An 18,461-nucleotide genomic window follows, 5' to 3' on the forward strand; every position below is an offset into this window, starting at 1 on the left:
AATTTTTGTTGGAACAACATGAATAAAATAAGTAAACGTAACAATTTAACTGTGTTGTTTCAGCTCATTTTATGCAAGTAGTTTGAACAAGCAGCAAATATATCTTTTTTGAGTGTTTAAGTGCAAATTGCGAAGGAACATTTTTAGTGTTGTAAATAGCGAAAAGTCACTCAAAAAATGTTTTGAGTTTCGACTTTTTCGTTTCGCAATTTAAAACACTAAAAATGTTTTGACTGTTTTCTTTTCGCAATTTACAACACTAAAAAGGTTTCGACTTTTTTCTTTCGCAATTTATAACAAAATATTTTTCTGAGTGTTGTAAATTGTGAAAGAAGTCAAAACATTGAGTGTTGTAAATTGCGGAAAAAAAAGTTACTCAAAAAATGCTTTGATTTTTTTTCTTTTGCAATTTACAACAAAACATTTTTTTTTTCACAATTTTCAACATTTTGAGTGCTGTAAACTCAAAAAAAGCCAAAACATTCTGAGTGTTGTAAACTCAAAAAAAAAGCCAAAACATTGTGTTGTAAATTTAAAAAAAAAAAAAAAAAGCCAAAACATTTTAAATGTTGTAAATAATTTTTTTCAAAGCCAAAACATTTTAAATGTTGTAAATAAAACATTTTTTTTAAAAAGCCCAAACATTTTGAGTGTTGTAAATTGCGTGAAAAAAAGTCACTCAAAAATGTTTAGATTTTTTTCTTCTATTGCAATTTACAACAAAACATTTATTTATTTAGCAATTTTCATCAAAACATTGGGTGTTGTAAATTCGCAAGAAAAAAAAAGGCAAAATGTTTTTGAGTTAACTTGTGATAGAGGGGAAAAAATAAAAATAAAAAAATCACAATTCCGTGAAAAATTAGTGCAACAGAGTCACAGTTATGAGAAAAAGTTACAACCTTTGTTTTATTTTTCATTTTTTAAGCAGAAACAAGCTTCCATTTAAAAAGTCAATGCTTCAAATGTGAATTTGCATTTTTGGGTACACTAATTCTTTAAAGTTCGGCATGACCTCATGTAAAGCAGCAGACACTGGGCAAACAGTACATACTGGAGAAAATAATGCATTCATTCAATAACTGAACACGATTTATGGAAACCATGGAATCAACTTCCCATAAACACAACAGATTCAAGCCAGACTTTCAACTGATGTCACAAATATTATAATGCATCTGAAATGATACGTTACTAAGTGCACTACACTAGCACCCAATACTGATAATCATCAATATCATCTATAGAAATGGAAGAGTCAAGAGTTTCTTTTTTTCTGGCCGAGTATTTCAATTGTCTTTTTTTTTTTAAACAAAGCAATTTTCTGCAGAAACGATCAGCTTATCAGACTTGCTGAAAATATCTGGACCTTAAATAAAAAGAAAAACGACTGAAAAGGAAAATCAGTTAGAATAATAATAAAAAAATCTTTAAAATAACTTGTCTACACAGAAACGTGTTACAGGAGGAGACGCACTGACCAAAACACAAACAAATATCAGATAATAGACGTCGCTTAGTTCATATTAAACATGACAACAACTGGACAAACGTTCGATTCAAAAAAAGCAGCACACCGATTCAGAGAGTCCGGGACGGGGTTCTACCAAATTAAACCGTCTTCATGAGTGTTTCTATAAAAGGTAGTGTGGAAAACTGGGTCAAAAATGTCAATTAGTGCAACCGCATTGAGTTTTTGAAAAAAGCAGACATGTGAAGGTCACTTAGTGAATCTCTTATATTGTAAAGTGGACACAAAAGTAATTCCAGTCAATCTCCGCCAACGTCAGAACTCAAATACTGAGGGATTCTGAGAAATCTGACCAGAAAGAATTAAATATTATTACTAGTGTGAGGGTGTATATGTGTGTGATGCCAAAAACAACATAAAGGAACTGAAATTTAATAAACAGGTAATAAACTGGAGGAAATATTACCAATAAAGCATTACAACCGTCAACAAAACAACGTTCTTTAAACATGGGGCCTGTTAATAGTGTTTTAAATGTGGGGAAAGGGTTACACCATTCCTCTTTCTGGAAGCTTGTCCATTCCACATCATTAGTATGGTGTGTGTTTGTGTGTTTTGGATCCGTCAGCATGAGTCTGTTGGTCTGTAAGGCTAGTGTTGTACCTCTTCTCTCGTCACTCAGTCTTACGGTGATGGTTGTTGTTTAGTGGCGAGTGGCCGTTCAGGACTGGTCCATTTTTCACTCTCCTGTCCTTCTCGTCTTCCTCATCATCATCATCATCATCATCCTCAGAGTCTGTTTCTTCTCGGTCGCTCCTCTCGTCCTCCACTATATTCTGCAAGAATGACAAAAGAGCATTAAAATGACTATATATTTTGCATGCAATTAATTTTGTTCAGACCACTTAAAGGGACAGTTAACATAAAAGAGTTCTAAAAAGTTTACCAAATGTCCCCACAAGTATAGCAATACCAGTCAGTTTTGAACTTGTTGGGACATTTGTTTTGGGTCCCCATGAGGAAAACGGCTCATTAATAAACGGCTCGGAATGAAGTTTGGAATTCAGAACTTGGAAAAAGTAAAAATGCTGATCGTTTCCTGTGAGGGTTGTGTTTAGGGGTTGGAGGGAGGGAATATATAGTATTTACAGTATAAAACTCAATACATTGACATGTGTGTGTGCGTGATATAAAATGAGCTATTTTCATTATAGTAATTGTTAACACCAAAAAACAGCGTACATGACGGTCACCATATGCAAAAAATCTTTATAATATATTAATATCCCTTTTAATTTTAAGAGTGAACAACCATGGAAAGGGTCATGAAGAACTGAAACGAAGGTAAAAGAAATAAGTTAATAGAAATGAGTTATTAAAACTATTATGTTTATAAATCTGTTGAAAAAATCTTAAACAGAAAATATACAGGGGGCTAATAATTCAGGAGGGCTAATAATTCTGACTTCAACTGTGACTTTTTTTAAGGGCCAATTTTTGCTTTTGTGTTAAAAAAAATAAAAATAAATAAATAAATCACATCCCTGTAACTACGGTGCGTGGAAGGCCAAAAGAAAAGCAAAGCAGTGCAGTTTGTACAGGTTGACTTACATTGCCTGGCAAAAATTTGATAGCCATACGCAGGATGAGTACGGCCCAGAAGATGTGCAGACACTGCAGCACAAACAGCAGCCCGTTGAAGAAGTAATACCCAAAAAACGGAGGATAAACAGTCACCGGATACACCCAGGTACAATGCAGGATCCTAAAAGACACGCACAAAATAAAAATAGAGTTTCCCATTTGACATTTACCCAACAGCGGATGGAGTTCATTACCACAAAGGTTTCCTGCATAATTAAAGAGTGGCATTTAACCCGAAGTTTGAGCCGAATTCCTATTTATAGATCTTTCATTTGATATTACGGCAGCAAATCATTTGATCTCTCTTGACAAACACTGAAAAGTGGGTCAATTAATGTTTTATAGGTTTAATAATACACGCACCAAAAAGGGAAGATGACGAGTCTGGTGATCATGAAGACGACAGCGAAGATGATGAATATGTAGTTGCAGGTTTTCCTCCAGCCGGCGTAGTTGAACATCTTGGCAGACTGTTATCGGACAGAGGGAGAGAACGGACAGGCCTTTGACTCTTGCACAAAAGCACCACTAGAGGTCAGTGCTACACATCTGCATTCATAACCAGGTCAAAAGACAACAAAATTTACAGGCGCAACATGATTTTACAAGCATATAGGACTCAAAATAAGAGCAATGGATTATTGGTGTATTATTAAAATAGGACTTCTGTGAAAGGATAGGTTCTGTGTGCATGTTTGCATGAGTTTCTTCCAGGTGCTCCGGTTTCCCCTACAGTCCAAAGACATGCGCTATAGGTGGATTGAACAAAACTAAATTGGCTACAGTGTATGAGTGTGAATGCCAGAGTGTGTATGGGTGTTTCCCAGTACTGGGTGGTAGCTGGAAGGGCTTACTGGAATAGTTGGCGGTTCATTCCGCTGTGGTGACCTCTGATTAATAAAGGGACTAAGCCAAAGGAAAATGAATTAATTTATTTTATTTTAATGCCAATTCTGATTTATTTGCACACAGGATGGGATAAAAGCAATACCTTGTACCTAATAAATAGAACTCAATGCCAAATCAATGTTCAGTCTGACCTTAAATAAGGCAGTGAAAATGTTTTTAGCTGTTAATGTAGTACGGTTAACAAACGGTAATAAATTGAGCCTTATTGTAAAAATTCACATCATTGTATTTAAGATTACTGCCAAGGAAAGTTTTATTAAGTTTGTCTTGTAAACTGTACCCAGTTATTTTAAATTAAAATGTAATTATTAAAATTAAAACTATGCAGACTAAAAAAAACTGCTAAAACAACAAAAACTTTAAATAAAAATTGAATTACAGAAATTTTTAAAACGCTTATAGACTATAACTATACCCTGATATAACTATACCCTGCATTAATTATGTTTGCGTTAAAGGTATGTGGATTCATGTTTACTGTGTATATATATATGTATATATTTTCTGTTAGTTACTTGATTGCAATGTTATTTGTGGAATGGCATGGACTTTGGCACTGCTGAGGAGGGTGAGAGTGTTTTTGGTGGGCTGTTTTTAAGTTTAAAAGTTTAAAGATGCTGTAACTTCTCACATGTAAAACTCAATAAAAAGTCGGCGCAATAGCCTAGTGGTTAGCGCGTCGACATATGGTGCAGTAGCATGTCAGGGCGTCACGAGAGGACATTTCCCTACCCTACCCCCCTCTCTCTCCAACTTCGCTTCCTGTCCTAAATACTGTCCTATCTAATAAAGGCAAAATAGTCAAAAATAAATCTTAAAAAAAATAAATAAATAAAATTTGATCAGAAGAAAAAAAATAATAATAATAAATGAACATTTTAAAACGCAAAATTCGAGCTATTAAAAAAATCCAAGTGTCTAACTAGTAGATACTTCAAGCTATTAATAAAATCTAAGTGTCCAATTAGTACTAAATAACACTGATCTGAAATCTGTGAAGTTTTCATTCCTCTCAATTTGCTGGACCAAAATGAGGAAAAGTCCAAAACACAATCCAACCTGCAAAACACAATGATGCACTAAAATATACACTATATATATCTACAGCGCTCAGCATAACTGAGTATACCCTATTTTGAAAATGAATATTTTTCATCCATTTCTCAGTGAATATAGTCAATGTATTTTGGTGCTTTTGAACAAAACAGATTTATTAAACAGGTATGTTTATTAAAATAATACTTCATTCACCAAACATATTTAGAAATTGAAAGATAATATAATTAAATTCAAGTAAAATATTGCATAAAAGGCCCTCAAAGACGCAGTTGTCATAAAAAATTTAAAAGTGCCTCATTTTTTTAATGGAAATCGTGTAAATATACCGAATTTAACTCACCTTTTCAAGAAAATTTAAATATAGTTCAAGAAAAATATAGTTTCAAGAAAATATTAAATATAGTTCAAGTTCCTCACACCACAACACACTAGTGGCTTTCGCTTAATCTATGTTTTCCCCATATTGTTCTGTTTTGTTCTGAGCTCCAGAGCCTCATGTTGTTCAGATGTTTTATTACCTCCAGCAGGTAGTCGGAGGCGTCGTGCACCAGCATAATGAGGGTTCCTGCTCTGATGTAGTTCACACACCATGAGAAACTGATCAGCAGAATGGTGGCAACATGGTGCAATATCTGTTCTTTAAAGTCCTGGGAAAACAAACAGGTAGTATTATCTTAACAACAAAACAACACAATGGCTTCGGTAAGACATACATGATATAAATTATATAAATATTAAAATGGTTATTTAGAATATTACTGATAAAAAAAGGTCAGCAGCATCTTATGATTTCAATAGCTACATTTCCTTAAATCAAAATAACAGGACTGTATAAATTGCAATATCAAAAAATTATTATTATAATAACTTGTTCTATTATAATATTGAAAAAACAATCCAAAACTGCAAAGCCCTGTGTGAAAAAGTGTTCATCAAGCAGAAGCGAACTTGGGATCTGCAGCAGGAAAATGATCCAACGCACACCAGCAAGTCCACTTCTGAAAATCTAAATAAAGACTTGAGTGGCCTAGTCAAACTCCTGACCTGAATCCAATTGAGATGCTGTAGCATGACTTTAAAAAGGCGGTTTATACAAAAAACAAAAAAAGAAACTTCAATGTGGCTGAACTACAACAATCCTGCAAAGATGAGTGGGCCAAAATTCCTCAACAGTACTGTAACAGATTCATTGCAAGTTATCGAAAACACTTGACTAATTATTGCTGCCAAGGGTGGCCCAATCAGTTAAAAATATTCAGGGGCAAACACACAGGGCTACAGTATGTAGTTTTGGATTTTGTTTTCCCTTAATAATAAAAACCTTCATTTCAAAACTGCCTGATGTTTACTTGAGTTATCTTTGACTAATATTTAAATTAGTTTGATGATCTGAAACATTAAAGCAGGACAAACATGTATAAAAATAAGAAATCAGTAAGGAGCAAAAGGTTTTTCACACCACTATATGTTTATCTAATTAATGCTTGTTTATTCTTTTGCTAAACTTTATCTATATTTTCTAGATGCTGTATATTCTTTTTTTTTTTTTAATTAATACACTGAATTTGGGTTTCCTTAACAGTACTACTATCACTCTGTTCAGTGATAGTAGCTTGAGTGTCAAAGTTCAGGATGAGCATCACAGACTAGGTGACTAATTAATCAAACCATCACTTCAAATAGGTCACCTATTAAAATTCAGTTGGTGAAAATGTTACCAGGTGACATTCAACATGTTGCATTTTATCATCTCAGTCAGGTCATTTTTTTCCCCATGTTGGACAAAGCTTGATTTAATACATAACTTATCTGTAAATCAGTCTGGTGTATTTATATAATCTTATCAGGCCCCTAAAATGTTCCTTCAGACTTCAGAAAGAATAAAAATCAATGCATCACCTTCAATTCAGTAAAATGATGAAGCTTATTTCCTTGATGTACTCACAATGAGATTGCTTTTCCTTTTCTGTTTACAGTGCTCAGGGTAAATGAGTACACCCCCATTTGAAAACTAATATTTTTATCCAGTTCTCAGTAATAGTCAGTGCTTAGTTTGTAAATGAATAATTCCCGGAATAAAACCAGGAAATAAAAGTTACCATGATCGACGTCCACCACAAAATTTACATTTTCATTAACAGTAATAGCGCAAGTCATTAACAGTAATAGCGCAAAAAAAGCATCAAATTTCTTCATGGTCTTTAATTATTTTGTGTCATATAATGTTATGGGTCAATTAGCCTACGTATAAAAACATACAAGCATGTAGCTACAAATCTAAATCTTATGAAAAATCCTTATTCAGTTCACCAACACCTTTACTAACACCACTGACCCTCAGTGAAAAAAAATAATTAAATGACTCGCTCTGTCTAATCTTCAAGAAGAGCCCACAGTAACCTCTTCCAACATGTTTTCTGGCTGACTTGAGATGGCTTTGCTTCTGTCTCCTGCTATCCTGGTCCAGGGATGCAGTTTCATCTTCTCGAAATTTCTTGATCAGGCTCATTATCAGATTTACTCTTGGTTTTAAACAATGAAAATATGCTTGACTGCCTCTTTGCCATTTTGAAATTACAAACATTATTTGTGTAGGCCACTAAGCCATTATTCATTTTCGTTGCTCACTGAACGCAAAACAGTAATCACCATCCAATGAGAGCGATTGTAAACGTAAGAAAGATGATTGTTTGAAAATATTGTTGATGGCCAGTAGTCAAATGTCCACACAGCCTTGGCTTGCACTTATTCGCATTCTCTCGCACACAAACACACACCGCTATTCACCACACATAATGCCGAATCAATTAAAATAAATACCGAAACGCAAAATACGAATATCTGACAATTAAACGAACAAGTTTTATTTCACCCAAGTTTAGTCACCTAACATGTTTAGGAACAGAGAGATGATACTTTTAAATTCAAATCAGAAAATAAATTACAATCTAAAACTTTTTCCAGATTATTAAAATTGCATTTAATATTTTCTCCCAACATATTAAGGTGAACTCATTTTTGCACTCTAATCTTTTTTTTCTAATCTAAATGTTTATACTAATCTTGTGTATATGCACAAATATATTATTGTAAAGCATCCTATAGAAAATATTAATTTAAAAGAGAGATCTGTGAGGGGTGTACTTATATATGCAAAGCACTGTAGGTGTTCAAAATAAAGTTTAAAATACACTTAGTGCACATTAAGGCCCAATCCCAATTCTACCCACTTAGCCCATCCCCTTACCCCTACCCCTTGTTTCGCGCATGCACACCAAGGGTTAGGGGTGTCCCAATTCTCTTTAGCTTGAAGTCGTAGGGCTAGGGGCAAGGGGTAGATAGCCCTCCGAATGAAGAATTTTCAGGACTACACTCGAAACCATGGGGTAAGAAGATTTCCCAGAATACACCAGCCACAGCGACAGCACTGCTGAACGCGGAAGTAAGGAGATCCACAAATAAGTATATTTTGTCATTATTACAAATTTTTACGACAAACAAGCACATGTTTTAATATATTCATAACCGCGTTCATGTTTTACCGTCATGCTTTTTTTTATTTTAAAAAATGCTAAAAACCCGCTAAATTTCATGATCTACAACACCTAATAATAACTCCTGTACAGCAGTCCCACAACATTCTGACACCTGATGAGACTGGAATACCCTGTCAGTAATGTCTAGTGGCTGAGAATGAGCTTTTTACAGTGTCTGCTGTAATGTTAATGTTGTTTTTGTGTGTTTACATAGATGAATATGGCCACTGTGTAAATACACAGTACAGTTACGATATTATTGCCACATTAGATGGTTATGATAACATATTATATGCCCTCAGTGGTTTCCTGAAGATGAATACCAAAAAATAGCACAACTGGAATAACTACAGCAGTCACGATTGTCTGATCTCACGTGAAGCAAGTAAAATATTAACTCTACTCATACACACAATCTCCACACCAAAACCAAGCATCTTGCGGAAATACTTATATTTATGTGATAAATAATCAACATATAAAAACTCTGAATAAGACTGGTCACTGATAAGTTTACTCACTTTTCGCTTGACGTCTGATGCGACGCTGAATAGGAGAGACATGTAAAACCCTAGTTCAATCATGTAGTACCAGTACTGAGAAGGCAACAGCGGCTGGAGAGAGAAAGAAAACAATCATTTAATTCAAGAAGTCTACATTTAATGTGGTGTCATTTTCTGCAGAACATGGTCTGAAGCTTATAGGAACACTACACCTAAAAAAGGCTAGTTTTACAACCCCCCTAAAGCTAAACAATTGAGTTTAAGCATTTTTGAATCCATTCAGTCAATTTCCAGGTCTGGCTAGAGTACTTTTAGCTTAGCTTAGCATAAATAATTGAATCGGATTAGACCATTAGCATCTCACACAAAAAACAAACAAACAAAAGTCTAATTTTACAACTCCCCTAAAGCTAAACAGATAAGTTTTTAGCATTTTCTATTCTATTCAGTCAATCTCAGAGTCTGGCTAGAGTCCTTTTAGCTTAGCTTAGCGTAAACCATTGAATCAGATTAGACCATTAGCATCTCATGCAAAAAACAAACAAAAAAAGGCTAATTTTACAACTCCCCCAAAGCTAAACTGTGAAGTTTTAGCACTTTTGAATGCATCCAGTCAATCTCCAGGTCTAGCTAGAGTATTTTTAACTTAGCTTAGCATAAATCATTCAATCAGATTAAACCATTAGCATCTCACACACAAAAAAAACGGCTAATTGTACAACCCTCCTAAAGCTAAACAGTGGAGTTTTACCATTTTTGAATGCATTGAATTGATCTCCGGGTGTGGCGGGAGCCCTTTTAGCTTAGCATAAATCATTGAATCGCATTAGACCATTAGCATCTCACATAAAAAAAGGCTAATTTTACAACTCTCTTAAAGATAAACAGTGGAGTTTTAACATTTTTGAATCCATTCAGTTGATCTCCGGGTTTAGCTTAGCATAAATCATTGAATTGGCTTAGACCATTAGCATCTTACGAAAAAAAACAAAACAAAAAAAGGCTAATTTTCCAACTCTCCTAAAGCTAAACAGTGGAGTTTTACCATTTTTGAATACATTCAAGATTTCTGGGTGTGGCGGGAGCCCTTTTAGCTTAGATTAGCATAAGTCATTGAATAGGATTAGACCATTAGCATCTTACGCAAAAAAACAAAACAAAAAAAAGGCTAATTTTCCAACTCTCCTAAAGCTAAACAGTGGAGTTTTACCATTTTTGAATACATTCAAGATTTCTGGGTGTGGCGGGAGCCCTTTTAGCTTAGATTAGCATAAGTCATTGAATAGGATTAGACCATTAGCATCTTACGCAAAAAAACAAAACAAAAAAAAGGCTAATTTTCCAACTCTCCTAAAGCTAAACAGTGGAGTTTTACCATTTTTGAATGCATTCAAGATTTCTGGGTGTGGCGGGAGCCCTTTTAGCTTAGATTAGCATAAGTCATTGAATAGGATTAGACCATTAGCATCTTACGCAAAAAAACAAAACAAAAAAAAAAGGCTAGTTTTCCAACTCTCCTAAAGCTAAACAGTGGAGTTTTACCATTTTTGAATGCATTCAACAGATTTCTGGGTGTGGCGGGAGCCCTTTTAGCTTAGCTTAGCATAAGTCATTGAATAGGATTAGACCATTAGCATCTTACGCAAAAAAAAAAACAAAAAAAAAGGCTAATTTTCCAACTCTCCTAAAGCTAAACAGTGGAGTTTTACCATTTTTGAATGCATTCAACAGATTTCTGGGTGTGGCGGGAGCCCTTTAAGCTTAGCTTAGCATAAATCATTGAATCGCATTAGACCATTAGCACATCACGCAAAAAAGAAAAAAGACTTTTTAGAATTTAAAGCTTGATTCTGGTGGTTACATAGTGTACGAAGTAAACTATGTGTGCAAATAAAAAGTAGCTGTTTTCTAGATTAATATGGCTAAGAACTTCCCGCTTATTCAGGCATAATAATAATCATGGCTGCAGCATGATATTACACAGCTAAAAAAAATATTCCGCAGCTAGGCAACAGTGCTGCATTATATCACTTCTTGTATGTATTAGCTGTTCTTGTTAAATCTCTGAATTCCTCCTCAGTTGTAAGTCACTGTGGACAAAAGTGTCTGCTAATTGACTAAACGTAAATGTAAAATTATCAAAACCTTTTTTTTTAAATATGAGCGAGATGCTAATGGTCTAATCCAATTCAATGATCTATGCTTAGCTAAGCTAAAGTACTCTCGCCAGACACAGAGATTGGCTTAATGAAGTGAGCATGGTAAAACTCAACTGTTTTACTTTAGGAGAGCAATATAATTAGACTATTTTTTAAATAGGGTGTTCCTTTAAGGTATTTTTGGCATCAGTTTACATATTTCTCATAGCAAAACTATATTTTTGCAATCCTCCTCAAATATTATTTACATAAGCTTATCGACCCAGAAAGCAGACTGAAAGTTCATTTTAAATTAGGACAATATTAAAACCTACAAGTCAACAGAAGAATGAAGTGAGCATACCAGCACTGGAAACCCTGCCCACATCTCCTTCGTATCATAGAACCAAGGTTTCTGAGGAATACAAACAACATGAAGAGAATTTGAGTCGAGATAAAGGTGCTCTGACATTTCATCTCAACAAAAGCCATGCAGGTTACAAGTATGAGATTACACCAGTTAAAAAGATGACAGAGAAGTGGTGGTCAACCAGCGTGGGAACTCTTTAACAGCCGAAGGCTAAATGCAAAATGCAGGTTACATTTCTAAATTTCCTAACATTTTTTGTGTTTAATTTTAGCTTGGTGTGTATGGATGTTTCCCAGTACTGAGTTGCAGCTGGAAGGGCATCCGCTGTGTAAAACATATGCTGGATAAGATGGTGGTTCATTCCACTGTGGCGACCCCTGATGAATAAAGGGACTAAGCCACAAGAAAATAAATGAATGAATTTTAGCTTGCAACTCTTATACTTTCTAAAATGCAGCAACAAAATAATAACAACAATCAAATAAATTAAGTTTTCTCAAGTTTAAAACATTTTGTAGAGTTCAAAATGTGGTTTATGCAAACATTTGAAATTAATCACTTAATGGTCACCTAAATACTTGAGTTCACACCTTGAAATGAAATATTTTATATGGATATTGTATATAGTTTGTTGTGGTAAGTTTTTATTTATCAAAACATACTGAAGAAGGGTTATGGGGACAATTCGATATAAGATTTCATTTTTGCTAACGAGATGAACACAATATTGTTAAAAATTCAACTGATCAATTTAAATGGATACATTTTTACTCAATTTACTCAAATTTTTCAAAATAAAAACCTGCATTAATTCATAGGAAGTTGTTGAAAATTACATAAAGTAGTAAATAGTTTAATATTGACCAGATATCAGCGGTTTAACCTTTGTGGTCAAAATATTAGAAAAAGAAGGGGACAAAGATAAAGTTTCTTTTCCAAACATAATAATAATAATAATAATAATAATAATAATAATCTGTACAATAGAATGCGTCTTTTCCGTTGTAAAAATTATGATTTATTTTCTTTCTTTTTTTAAATTAGAATTCATATAATACACAGAAAAATGTCATTCAGTGCAACAATATTTATTTATAAGTATATTTTGAACGATAATAATTTAATTACATATTAAAAAATTTAAAGGATCCTAGTTCAGCCTCAAAATATCCGCAATAGCAGAAATATGACCACCTTACCCCTCTTTTAAGGGGCCTCCATTGGCTGCCCGTCCAATTCAGAATTGATTTTAAAGTGCTTTTACTGGTATATAAATCCTTTAATCTAGCCCCAACCTATCTCTAAGAGCTGTTGCATTTTTACACTCCCGTGAGATCTCTTAGATCAAGTGATCAAAATCTTCTTTTAGTTCCTCAGTCCAGACTAAAACGTAGAGAGGACAGTGCTTTCTCGGTGGTGGGTCCTCTGCTCCATCACTATCTATTTTTAAATCACTCCTTAAACCGCACCTATTTAGCTTGACTTTTAATATTTTAATAGTCTTTTCTACTGTTACATTTTTTTTAGTTTTTCAGTCGTTTCTCGTCTTATTTCTATGTTTTTATATTCAATCTTTTTATTTTATGTACATTTTATTTAAATGTACAGCACTTTGGTCAGTCTTGTGACTGTTGTTAAATGTGCTCTATAAACAAATGAACTTGAACTTTTTCACATTTTATTTTTACAAAAGATTCTGTTTGCATGATTTCTATGTATGTAAAATCACTTTAGTAAATAGATGCCGAAACCAAAAATGTGACGTTTTGACTTTGACCTACAGTATATTATAGGACGAAGTAGGTTTTAGTTTATCCTATTCCAGCAAGCAGGTTATGTGACATACCCGGACAAGTTTAAGTTAGCCTCAACTTTTGGTTCCAAATACCAAGGTAACTTTGAGGGTATACAAGTTGCCATTTTGGCATCTGTTTTTCATGCTGACTCGTGGTTCTTTTGTTGAGAATGTCTTGTGTGGTAAGGATCAACATACTCTGAGTTAACAAAACCTACTCTTAAGGAGCATATTTGAAACAGACATGGCTTCGCAATTAGCAGGTTTACGCTTAATCATTCAAGAGTTCAGGATTTAGCAGATGGAAAATTAATCTTGCTTTCTGGAATACCCCCAAAAAACATCAGTCGAATACAAATATACACCACTAACAAGCACAGTTTGCTGCTTGTTCAAATTACCTTTTTAAAATAAGCTGAAACACAATTCTTGAGATTTTTTTTTCCGGACAACTTGATTGTTATTTCCGATTCCCTTAAATGTGTTAACTTGATCGATTTGTATTGGGACAACATGAATAATCGTGTGGAACACTGCATTTACAGTGTGTTACAGTCATATGTATGTGCCTGTATGTTTTTCTTGTGTGTGTGTGCGCTCTCTCTCTCTCTCTCTCTCTTTCACTCGCTCTGTGTCTAAATTCTCAGGATCACCTACTCCAGTTTTCCATCGGTCCGTAAAGACGTCAATCTCCATTACTCTATGTGACATCATCACCTTCATTGCCAATCAGGAAGGAAGCTTTTTTGTGTGTATTCCGGCTTGTGTTGTGAGTTTTGGATTATGTTGATGTGACTTCAGAGTTTGAATTTTTGTTCTCCTTTCAGTTTTGGTTGCTGTTACCGCCTTGTATGTGTATTTGACGATCCCTGATCTTTGATGTCCGAATTCCCCTGGGAATAGAGGAGTTTAGACGTCACGTGACACATCTTGCAACACGCAGAGAAAACGGTCTAAACACACTTGTTTAGAAGTGAGTGCCACACACGCTTTAAATTTTCTACGTATCTCTGGTTAGAAGAGTAGTATTCGATATAGCCTGCAAATGCTGTAGAGGTTTTGTTTGTTTATTTTCTATTAGATAGTTCAGAGGGTAACTTACAGCTAGTTTTAGGGTTTTGTTTTATTGCTTTCTTTTATTTGGCGCCACTTAATTCTCTTTTCCCCATTCATAACATACATTAATTGGTTTATTTTCTTTTGCGAGATTTGTGGATATAATATTTTGCTGTTTGACTTTTCACTTTTGTAAATAAATTCCCTTATTTTTGCATTATTTGGTAATGTAACCTCTTTAACCCCTAGAGATAAACTTGAAAGTCCTAACACAGTGCATTTGAGATACTCACATCAATAAGTGCAGCAAGGCCAGCAATGAAAGCAACAAGGTAAAAGGTAAATCTCCAACTGTAAGAAAATGTACATCCATTTCAGAAAATCGACACTACCGGCAACGAAATAACATTACATACATAACTTTCTAGGATTACTGCTTCCAAAAACATTCCTTTTAAGGGTCTAGACATATTCAATCATGAAGTTACTACACACACAGTGACAAAATGTACAAAAAACAAGGCACATACGCTCCACTCACAATACAAACACTACTATTACAAGGCAACAGCCCCTACGCCTGTTTTTTGTACAGCATCTACAACCTACTGTTGACTGACAGCATGAAAACAAGCTAATTTAAAGGATGTTTCAGGCTCAATACAAGTCAAGCACTCTCGACAAGCATTTGTGGCTTAATGTACATTAGCAGAGAGAATAAAAGATGCATTAAAGTAGCGCACTTAAGTAAACTGGGTCATGCACTTGTGAAATATGAGGGCAGCGTTTATGTTTAAGCACATAATCGAATTCATTTAGGATGTAAGGATGTCTGAATTGCATCTTGTGTTGTAGGCGGATACATTTCTAGATTTAGATGGTCATACAGTGCAACTTTTTCCACATTTTTATGTTACAGCCTCATTCCAGAATTTATTAAATTCATTTATTTCCTCAACATTATACACACAATACCCCATAATGACAATGTGAAAAAAGATTTGCTGAAATCGCTATGAATTTATTAAAAAATAAAAAAGCTGAAAAATCACATGTACATAAGTATTTACAGCCTTTGCCGTGAAGCTCTAAATTGAGATATTGTTTCCACTGATCATTCTTGAGATGTTTTAGCAGCTTAATTGGAGTTCACCTGTGCTAAATTCAGTTGATTGGACATGATTTGAAAAGGCATACACCTGTCTATACAAGGTCCCAGGGTTGATAGTGCATGTCAAAGCACAAACCAAGCATGAAGACAAAGGAATTGTCTGTAGACCTCAGAGACAGGATTTTCTGGAGGCACGAGGCTGGGGAAGGTTAAAGAAAAATTTCTGCTGCTCTGAAAGTTCCAATGAGAACAGTGACCTCCATCAATTGTAAGTGGAAGATGTTAGGAACCATCAGAACTCTTCCTAGAGCTGGCCGGCCATCTAAGCTGAGTGATCAGGGGAGAAGGGCCTTTTTCAGGGAGGTGATCAATTACCTGATGGTCACTCTGTCTGAGCTCCAGCCCAGCATTCTTCTGTGGAGAGAGGAGAACCTTACAGAAGGACAACCATCTGTGCAGCAATCCACCAATCAGGCTGTATGGTAGAGTGGCCAGACAGAAGCCAATGCCTGCCTGGAATTTACCAAAAGGCATCCGAAGGACTCTCAGACGATAAGAAACAAAATTCTCTGGTCTGATGAGACTAAAATTGAACTCTTTGGAGTGAATGCCAGGTGTTACGTTTGGAGAAAACCAAGCACCGCTCATCACCAGGCTAATACCATCCCTACAGTGAAGCATGGTGGTGGCAGCATCATGCTGTGAGGATGACTTTCAGCAGCAGGAACTGGAAGACTAGTCAGGATGGAGGGAAAGATGAATGCAGCAATGTACAGAGACATCCTGAATGAAAACCTGCTTTAGTGTGCTCTTGACCCCAGACTGGGGCGGCGTTTCATTTTCCAGCAGGACAATGACCCAAAGCACACGGCCAAAATATCATTGGAGTGGCTTCACAACAACTTGGTGAATGTCCTTGAGTGGCCCAGCCAGAGCCCAGACCTAAATCCTATTGAACATCTGTGCAGAGATCTGAAGATGGCTGTACACCGTCACTTCCCATCCAACCTGATAGAGCTTGAGAGGTACTGCAAAGAGGAATGGGCAAAAATTCCCAAAGACAGGTGTGCCAAGCTTGTGGCATCATATTCAAAAAGACTTGAGGCTGGAATTGCTGCCAAAGGTGCATCAACAAAGTATTGAGCAAAGGCTGTGAATACTGATGTACATGTGATTTTTCAGCTTTTTTATTTTTAATAAATTTGCAACAATTTCAAAAACTCTTTTTTCACATTGTCATACTGGAGTATTGTGTGTAGAATTGAGGAAATATATGAATTTAATCCATTTTGGAATGAGGCTGTAACATACAAAAAATGTGGAAAAAGAAGCGCTATGAATACTTTCCGGATGCACTGCATTTTACAAATGTTTAGTAGAATATTACATCCTCTTCTTACGCTAACAAGTGTAATATTAAAGATTATCAACAATATTCCAAATGCTTTAGATAAATCTCAACTTGTACCGTACCGTTCACATTCCTTTAATTACACGTGTTGAATGTGTTTTTTTTTTCGTGTGAAGCACAAGACAGGTAGATGTTGAAATGTCAAGGACGAGATATTAAAAGGACCAGTCCAAAAGTTAGTAGAACAGTGAATTTACTTCATACATTAGCCAAATTTTATTCTGCTTATAATAACACCACATACCGTTTTTTCCTGTGTGCTTCCTACCACCTAATGGAAAATGTATATTTGTTCTGTTGTACAGTGAATATCGTGTATTCTGCGTTAGTGTTGAGATTATCAGGAAGCACTGTTAATCATTTGATACGTTTATGACATCTGCTTTTTTGCAAGGCTTATAAAATGTGATATCATTTATGAGGTTTATGAAAGGATGCAGGTGTGTTGTCATGTACCTAGCCTCTCTGAACTTCTTCAGCTGGTTTGGTCGCTCTTGGTTCCTTCGTCGTCGGAACCATCTGTGGATCTCTCTCTCTGTGTGCCCCGTCTTTTTATTTAAACTCTCCACTTCAGCCTGTAATGCAGCAAAGAACATCAAGGGTCATTAAATGAATTAATGCAACACATGCTATGTATATCAATAACAAGCATGATGTGAACAGTTAGAGTGGAAAATTTGTCAGAATTATTAGCCGCCCTGAATTATTAGCCCCGTTTATTTTTTCCCCAATTTCTGTTTAACGGTGAGAAGATTTTTTTCAACACATTTCTAAACGTGATAGTTTTAATAACTCATTTCTAATAACTGATTTATTTTATCTTTGCCATGATGACAGTGAATAATATTTTACTAGATATTTTTAGACACTTCTATACAGCTTTAAAAGTGACGTTTAAAGGCTTAACTAGGTTAATTAGGCAAGTTATTGTACAACGATGGTTTGTTCTGTAGACTATCGGTAAAAAAAAAAAATTAGCTTAAAGGGGCTAATAATATTGACGTTAAAATGGAGTTTAAAAAATTAAAAACTGCTTTTATTCTAGCCAAAATAAAACAAATAAGACTCTCCAGAAGAAAAAGTATTATCAGACATACTGTAAAAATTTCCTTGCTCAGTTAAACATCATTTGGAAATATTTTTTAAAAGAAAAAAAAAAAAGGGGGGGGGGGGGATGGGGGGGCTTATAATTCTGAATTCAACAGTGTCTATAGGTCACGCATTATAATAAAGTTCCATTAGTTTTTATTAAGCGTTTACTAACATGAACAATACTTGTGCGGTATATATTAATCATCTACTAATGCATTATTAAATCAGTTAACATTGTTAATGAACTGAGTTGACGAGAACTAACAATAGCTTTATTTTCATTAACATTAACAAAGATGAATAAATAAATGTAAGGAATGTATTGTTTATTGTTTGGCTTATGCATTAACATATTAGTTACATGAA

General features: G+C 34.8%; 1 protein-coding gene across 1 annotated transcript in view; it reads right to left on the reverse strand.

Annotated features, from left to right (window-relative positions):
- Nucleotides 1-882: 882 nt before the first annotated feature.
- cers2a (ceramide synthase 2a) overlaps nucleotides 883-18,461 on the reverse strand; it is a 42,284-nt gene continuing 24,705 nt past the window's right edge. The window contains exons 4-11 of the mRNA XM_056480010.1: nucleotides 17,460-17,578; nucleotides 14,775-14,832; nucleotides 11,625-11,675; nucleotides 9,141-9,233; nucleotides 5,602-5,730; nucleotides 3,479-3,585; nucleotides 3,083-3,236; nucleotides 883-2,307 (exon numbers count right to left, since the gene is read on the reverse strand). Coding sequence (XP_056335985.1) covers nucleotides 2,146-2,307; nucleotides 3,083-3,236; nucleotides 3,479-3,585; nucleotides 5,602-5,730; nucleotides 9,141-9,233; nucleotides 11,625-11,675; nucleotides 14,775-14,832; nucleotides 17,460-17,578 — 873 coding nt within the window. The 3' untranslated portion in view covers nucleotides 883-2,145. The remainder of the gene's footprint in view (nucleotides 2,308-3,082; nucleotides 3,237-3,478; nucleotides 3,586-5,601; nucleotides 5,731-9,140; nucleotides 9,234-11,624; nucleotides 11,676-14,774; nucleotides 14,833-17,459; nucleotides 17,579-18,461) is intronic.

Source organism: Danio aesculapii, chromosome 19 (assembly GCF_903798145.1).
Source record: "Danio aesculapii chromosome 19, fDanAes4.1, whole genome shotgun sequence".
NCBI classification, from domain to species: Eukaryota; Metazoa; Chordata; class Actinopteri; order Cypriniformes; family Danionidae; genus Danio; species Danio aesculapii.